The sequence below is a fragment of the Agrilus planipennis genome, unplaced genomic scaffold, assembly GCF_000699045.2.
Source record: "Agrilus planipennis isolate EAB-ADULT unplaced genomic scaffold, Apla_2.0 scaffold154, whole genome shotgun sequence".
Taxonomy (NCBI): Eukaryota; Metazoa; Arthropoda; class Insecta; order Coleoptera; family Buprestidae; genus Agrilus; species Agrilus planipennis.
In genome coordinates this window covers 153,104-161,315 of record NW_020439244.1, presented here as the reverse complement: position 1 = coordinate 161,315, position 8,212 = coordinate 153,104, and the positions used below count along the sequence as shown (strand labels likewise).

Below are 8,212 nucleotides of genomic sequence, written 5' to 3'. Positions count from 1 at the left end.
TTTATATCCCTACTACTCCTTCCATCCTCACTTATCTGACTTCCTAGGTATCTAAAATCAGCCACTACTTCTAATTTTTCGTCTCCTATCTTTATATTCGCTCTTTCCTTACTTTTTCTTCCCTTGCATACCAGTATTTTAGTTTTACTTTTATTTATTTTCATACAGTACTGATCTGTCAGTACAGCTTCCATTTTATTTAAAGCTATCTCTAATTCCTCCTTGCCTATTTTTTATTAACTTCCATAGAGTCCTCTGTTCTCCTATTCTTTCTAATACCTCTCCATCCAAAATCCTTAACTATTTGTGAACATTAATTTAATCTAGGTCTAACTCTACTCCTTTTAACTCCTGTTTCTGCTTCTAATATGTCTCTAACTACCAACCTATCTCGCCTATTTATTATAGACTTCCATAGTGATTTCTGCCTTTTGAATACCTCCTTCTCCTCTCTTATTTTGTATAATTCTTCCTTTTTAGAAATAACATAAAGTGGAAGATTATCCCTAAGAATTTTATTTCGATAATACTTGCGTATGTAAATGGTACTTTTTCGACATCAAACTCACCCATTACTACCAGAGAAATATATCCAAATGGTTCTGGTAAAGACGAAGTCACGGTATCACAACATACATATGATTGTATCTGGTACGCGGAATTTTTTTTAAGAATAAACTGATAACAGAACAAACGAAGTGTACCTAATACGTAACACTATATCTTGACCGAAACTTTTGCCAAAAAAAAAAAAAACATTCGTAATACGTAAATTACAACGAACGACTTGGGAAAGAGTTACGTACCGTCGAGAAAAGCTCTCTCGCGGGTTCGAGGCCCGTGGTACCATTAATAACACTTTACCAACTAATGAACCGTACCTCTACGTTTCTGGTTTGTTATTCGTCGGGAATAATCTAGGTAAGGTAAGGCCAAAAGCAGAAGCGATATACCGGTGCGCGTTTTACACGTAATGAATATCGGAAGTGCTTGCTCGATTCGAGATGGTAAACGTATGGAAACCGTAAGCGATCGTGTCTTGTGTCTCTGCCATTAACAACAAACGTAAAATAACAACAACAACAATCGTATGTACTTTAAGTTCCACCACCAGACAACAACAACAAGCTCCTCGGAGGTACAACGCGAAACTGTAACCGTGACACATTGTTGTTGTATGGTAAATTCACACTTATTTGCGATTCTTTCCGATACCAAGTTTACTAGTAGTAAAAATAATAATAATAAAAAAAGTTATTAATGCGTTGTATGGTAGATTTCGATCATTACTGCTGCTGCTGGAATGTGGTACTTTTTGAATGACAAATGGATTCGAATGGATTTTTAGAAACAATGGGCCATTTAAGATGATTAAGTGTGTAAGTGTGTATCAGCTTGGTTATTTCCTTTAAAAGATTAGTGATATTGTTACCGCATTAAAAATTCGTCGATTACAGTTACAATTACAGTAGAATTTGGTTATAGTGACCGCGGAGAGACGCTATAGCCGATATAAAATCAATTCATGTACACTATACGTAAGATTTCCGACGCTGCCGATACGGCTAGTTATACTAAAATTTGGTTATAGTGACCGCATAGGGACGTTATCATCATTATAAGGTTGTCAGTCCTAAGACTGGTTGGACACGCACCTCCACTCTTTCCTATATATCCTGAGCTAATCTTCGCAATTCCCTAAAACTAGAACAACCCTCGTCGTTAATTATTTCTATTTATGTCCTCTGCTCTCCTATTTTTTCTAATACCTCTTCATTTCTAACCTTCTCTATCCAGTCTATCCTCATCATTCGCCTGTAACACCATATTTCGAACGCTTCTAACCTTTCCCTTTCCGCCGCACCCACCGCCCATGTTTCGCACCCGTACAGCGCCGCGCTCCAAACATACACCTTTAAAAATCTTTTTGGAATTTCTAAATTAACCCTGCGCTATCCTTTGCTTTATATCCCTACTAATCCTTCCGTCTTGACTTATCTCACTTCCTAGATACCTAAAATCAGCCACTCCTGCTAATTTTTCGTCTCCTATTTTTATATTCGCTCTTTCCCTACTTTTTCTTCCCTTGCATATCAGTATTTTTGTTTTACTTTTATTTATTTTCATACAATACCGCTTCAATTTTATTTCAAGCTATCTCTAACTCCTCCTTGCTGGATGCTGATACTGATGTATCATTTGCAAATCTAAGAATACTAATCATTTGCCCCTGTACATCTATCCCTACAGTTGTACTGTCTTTAATGATGAGCTAGGGGCGCTATAGCCGATATAAAATCAATTGGCATAAAGTATACGTAAAACTTCCGACGCTGTAAACGGAGTCTTTTTATAAACGGCATTCACTGTATCAGAATGCGAATTAAATGAATGCAAAAAGCTATTAAGTCTTATAGTAGAAGACATGCCTCTTCAAGAATAACTTAAACTAATGGTAGAAACTTTTACTGGTAAAATAGTCCATCGACTAAAGTACGAAAGTACGTTCTAAACCACTCATTATTTTATTCGCTAATTGAGTGACGTTACACGTTCTTATTATGTACAAACCAGGCACCTTGTCAATCATTGTAATGTAGATTATGGTCGAAAAAGGTGTATTACTCGCATTCAAGGTGAATCTTCTCACCTATACCTTGTATGTATACAATTACGTAAACGGATAATAATTGCTTTAGAACAGGACCGTAGCCAGGAAATTTGTTACTGGCGGTTCGATTGCCGATTAAATTTTCATAAAAGTATATCAAATTGTATTGACTTCTTTTATACGATTTTGTTAATCTGTTCTCCACTTCAATCATGTCAAATTCGATATTCGTTGATGGTACATAAAAAGATTAAAATGTCCTAAAATAGCATTCATCTGGGTACGGTCCTGCTTAAGATCAAAAGTCACACTTTTATAGTGTAATAATATATGTTATGTACTTCGTTCTTTCTTTTTATGTAATGGTCCTATCTCAAACCGATAGAATTACCACCATTACGCTTATTAACACAGAAAATGGCAACATTTTATTACTTAATAAACGACTTCCCACGACTTTGTATCGATTAGTTCTTTACGCAATACACAGCAAAGAAACTAACTTTTTTTATTAGAAATAGGTAATAATTTTGCCATTAGGTTACTCATCCGTAGATTATGTTACAATGGAGGCTTGTTCCTTTGCGCAACGTTCGATAATAATCATGTTGAATTAATGAATTTTATTTGCAACTAATCATAGATCCTTCCTGAGGACGAGCGTTTCATACCACACGGGCCCACGCCTGAGGTGTTGACAAACTAATTTGAATTACAAACACATAATTTTCTTTCAGAATCGCAAGAAGAATGACACATCTATTACATAAAATAACCGTCTTATTTCTGTCTTTCAAATAAGCCTCTAATATAATAACGCAGAAAACAAACGAGACTGTCTACGAAGATGAAAAACATTTGAATCAATTGTTTGTGAAACATTGTTTTTAGACTTGTCTTCTTTTTGTTTTTTGACAAATGAGAATGTCAGAAAATGTTTTAATCAGTTGTTTATTGGACATTGTTTTGAGGATTCTTTTTGTTGGTGTTTCGTTTTGTTTCAATGATACAGGGCTCAAAAATTGAACGAGACAACAATGCACAGGACATCGTACACGTGCATAAATACACGTAGGTGTTTTATATCTGTGCGTGTTATTAGCGGAAGTAATCCTTTTCAATGAAGCAGAACAAAAGGAAGTAAGCCTTTTATTGTGGTTTATTTTGGTACAAAAGAAGTACAGGTGTTCTCACTCTCGTATACCTTTATAGATTGCCTGACCTTTCACACGTGTGCACAGGATACATTTCCTCCTTTGAAAAAATTGGAAATTTTATCTGTTTATCGACTATAGTAGTAGTTTATTACCAACGGATAATGTTCAACTTACCATTTGGACGGAAGTTTGTGGCTTTCGGTTAATGTCCGGTATTTTTTGGTTGGCTGTAACAAAACAAAACAAAGCAATTGAATACGTATTTTAGCGAATAAATAAAACGTCAAAAAGATCAAAGTGTATAAGTACCGTCGTCTTACGCCCATTTGCCCAACGACCATTTCTAAAAGTGGTCACAGCTCATTATGAGTAATAAATGCTACCAATTTATTTTACGAAACATGCATCATAGGAGTCTACGTAAAGTAGGCATGTACATAATATGGCATAGGTGCTTATTTAGAACATATTACGAAAGTACAGGTCATTTAACATAAAGAAAGTCACGAAGTGTAACAAAAATGTCAAGGAAATTTTTCACAGAGTCAATCGAGACAAACGGATACCAAGGGGAAAAAAAGAACGTCGTTGCATGTGTGTTATTTATTGTCATTGTAAACAAGTCACACTCTTTTGTTTTCCCATAAGTATCGAATTGTTTATGTGTTTGCGTTATTAGCTTGTTTCCTTTAATTGTTTTACATTCATTTATTTCACCTTGTCCGTTGTTTTCTGAAATTTGCCACCTACTTGGGCACTCATCACCCCCGCAGTTGTCTGAGCTATTTTATGAATTGTAAAACACGTTCCTTAAACGGCGTTTAAAAAATCGTTAAGTACAAACAATAATAATTTAGCCCACGCCGTTGTCTCTTCTTCTTCTTTTCCTTCTATCTATTAGACAATAACGGAAGACTTAGGAGACGCTCCTTTTATAAATTATTCATTCGTTCGCGTTTGTAAAACGGCCCAGACGATAAATGAAACTTGAATATTAAAACGTGTTAACTTAAAACAGCTCTCAAAGTATCCAGCGGAAGTTTGAATTGCAAAATCGGCCACCACTTCTGTTTTTATTTAAGAAGATTAATGAATTATTAATTACCAAATTTCATCTCTTAATTATGAAGCTGCGTATTTTCAGTGTCTTTCATCTCAAAACATTAGCGAAAAACAAAAACAACAGTGCTTCCTATTAAACAAAACAAAAGCTTTATTAATGTGAAACAGTTGAAGACACTTACTAACTGATTCTATCAAATCGGCTAGGAGTACACCGTCGCAGCAATCCCTGGCCAGCGAAAGAAATCGCTTTTTGTTTCGTGATTTTTCCAAGTAATAGTTGGCCCAATCCGTGTATATCTGGAACAATAAGAAACAAAAGAATCAGTTTCAATAAAAAAGCATCACTAATATGTACTACGTATTATGTATGTATATTGTAGGCAAATAATCATTTGAAACAAGATACTTTATGAAAAGAATTGCGAAACCCTAGACGATCTAGAAACTTATTAAAAATAGTTCGTTCGTGGCCAGAATGACTAATGTTAAATGTGCGACTTGGCGACTAACAAACTGAAGCAATTTTGGTCTTCAACTGCTTAAGATTCGTGAATCACAAATAATAAGTAATCGCAATATTAAGTCACCGTTTCCGTGAAAATTAAGTTGACCTAAAAGACTTTACATGCTTCAGGGTTTATTATTATTGTTATTATTAGGTAATACCTACTGTAGAAATCGGGCCGACGACATGGAATCACGTAATAATGCAAGTGTTCCATAAAAATATTTGCAAACTTCTTAACAACTTCAAGTGTTAACAAAATTCTTATTACAATTTTCGCTTTCGTTAAAGTGCTTACCTGTATAATTGATTCCGTTTGTTTTGTTACATCATCCGTTGAACCTTGGGCAGGTTTTTTAATGCATCCAGGTAGCATTCCGCGAAAATTTAACGGCTATTCCTTCAATCAATTCCGTACATAATGTCCTCATCACAGGCGAGTGTTTCGCGAAATTTCGTGTTAACATTACACCATTATTTTTAAGCAAAAACACAAACGAATCGTCCAATCAAATGTCCACTTTTACAAAAGAAAAACGACGACAACGGCGACAATCAACTGTTTCCTTAACAATCCTGTGCCATAAAAAAAATGAATCAAGAAGTGGGTGGTACACTATAGAAAATAATTTGTTTTCAAGCTATCCGTAGAGAAAATGAAATGAATTGTAAGTGATTTGTAGCTTTAATTTTATTAAAACGCTCCAAACTAATTATTTTTATTTAAATCGTCTTAAATACAATTTAAGGTCAATAGTCACGCAACCAGGACGTAAAGGACGTGCGACTTTAGACCTTTTTTTCAATTATGATTTGTAGGCACTTATGTAATAACTAATTAACTTTTTCGAATCTGAAAGTTATCAAAACCGAATTCATGATTGTTTCAAGAAGTCGTCGACTTCGGGCCTTATTTAACACGAAACCATTTCGAGCGGTCTCTTGCTTGTCACGAAGCAAGCGGGGAAAGTTCGGTACTACCTTCTTTTTTTTCTTTTTTCTTTCTTTCTTTATACATATTTTTTTTTTTTTGAACAAACTAAGCCGTTCAATACCATGTAGCACAGCCAACATCGAGACGTGTTTAAGATTCAAGTCGCGGGTTTCAGCCCCCTCTGGAAAGCTTAACTGGACCGGTCTGATAATGATCTGAATCGACGATAAGAATACATAAAGGGAACATGGGCATAAAATACTACACACAGTCCGACTCGAATACTTTTTTTTACCTCAAAAATACCAGTTTCGAACAATGGCTTCTTAATGTCATGACAATGATTAAATCTCTATAACTCGCACCGAGCACTCCACACAGATTTAAATATGTACCTACATACAAGAAAAAACGTCTGGAGAAGTAAGAGCTTCCTATCTTACCAAATCAAGATCGAAAATCAACAATAGTTAGAATTTTCTTTTAGATTACCCAATATTTATTAGGGGAAGATCAAATTCAGAAATAAAAAGACGAATGCATATTATTTTGGCTAAATTGACAATCATAAAACAATCGACACATTCTCGTGAAACAAAAGAATTATCTATACCGTCCGTTGTTTCTTTTCGTTTGTTAAAAATTCATTTGTCTCTCAAGAATGAAATTGTAATTAAGAAACAAGTGCACAATGTGCGAAACTAAGTAAATGCATCCATTTAAACGCAAAATAAACAAGTACATTTATTAAAGAAACAAATGTACTTTTAATTTCAGCTATGCATGATGGCTTTTCACAAACGACAACCATTTACGCTAATTTATTGAAACTTGTACCGATGCTTTGCGCTAATCAATGGTANTTTTTTTTGTTATTTAAAGTTCTCTTTTCTTTTCTATTGGGTACTTATTGGTCGATTATTATTCACATTTACTTTTATCAATGCCTAATAAGTTATCAGTACAAAAAAAAATAGAGGTTTCCACTTTCAAAAATAATACTTCAAAATAACGAACGAAATTCAAAATATATAATAAGAAAATATTAGAAATAATTTGCCATTAGTTTCCTATTATTGCTTTCATTTTGCTATTTTAAAGTATTATTTTTGCCTAAGGGGTAAACCCTATTATTTAACAAGTCTCTTAGTGCATTTCACTGAATTCGTAACAAATAATCAGAAAAATGCACATACAAAAAAAGACAAATGCAACAGGCCCACTGTTGAAGACAAAATAGAAACAGTAGGTTCATTCATTTGTCTTTATGAGGCAAAAAAATTACTAATAGGCGATGGAAAACTGACTTTTGACAAATGAATTGTTAAACAAAATAAAGTAAAATATGTTCAGTCAATTTTGCATCGCAAACAGAATCAAACCGTTTTCGAAAATAAAAGAGCAAAACCATCATCCATGGAATACGATATAGTCATAGGTGCTATTGTCGGCCATCATTCTTTTCTAATTGTTGCTGTTGTCGGCCATCATTCTTTTCTAATTGTTGCTGTTGTCGGCCATCATTCTTTTCTAATTGTTGCTGTGGTCGGCCATCATTCTTTTCTAATTGTTGCTGTGGTCGGCCATCATTCTTTTCTAATTGTTGCTGTGGTCGGCCATCATTCTTTTCTAATTGTTGCTGTGGTCGGCCATCATTCTTTTCTAATTGTTGCTGTGGTCGGCCATCATTCTTTTCTAATTGTTGCTGTGGTCGGCCATCATTCTTTTCTAATTGTTGCTGTGGTCGGCCATCATTCTTTTCTAATTGTTGCTGTGGTCGGCCATCATTCTTTTCTAATTGTTGCTGTGGTCGGCCATCATTCTTTTCTAATTGTTGCTGTGGTCGGCCATCATTCTTTTCTAATTGTTGCTGTGGTCGGCCATCATTCTTTTCTAATTGTTGCTGTGGTCGGCCATCATTCTTTTCTAATTGTTGCTGT

General features: G+C 34.7%; 1 protein-coding gene across 4 annotated transcripts in view; it reads right to left on the bottom strand.

Moving 5' to 3' along the window:
- The window catches only part of LOC108738584 (protein sickie), a 27,902-nt gene extending 20,814 nt beyond the window's left edge, over window positions 1–7,088 (bottom strand). For 2 of the 4 annotated variants that reach the window (XM_018472061.1, XM_018472063.1), the window contains exons 1-3: window positions 5,637–5,994; window positions 5,013–5,130; window positions 3,943–3,995 (exon numbers count right to left, since the gene is read on the bottom strand). In XM_018472061.1, the coding sequence (XP_018327563.1) occupies window positions 3,943–3,995; window positions 5,013–5,130; window positions 5,637–5,714 (249 nt within the window). In that variant the 5' untranslated portion in view covers window positions 5,715–5,994. Of the gene's footprint in view, window positions 1–569; window positions 793–3,942; window positions 3,996–5,012; window positions 5,131–5,636; window positions 5,995–6,567 lie in introns of those variants that run through there. The other 2 variants (XM_018472062.2, XM_018472065.1) reach the window with 2 other exon arrangements.
- Between the last annotated feature and the right edge of the window lie 1,124 nt (window positions 7,089–8,212).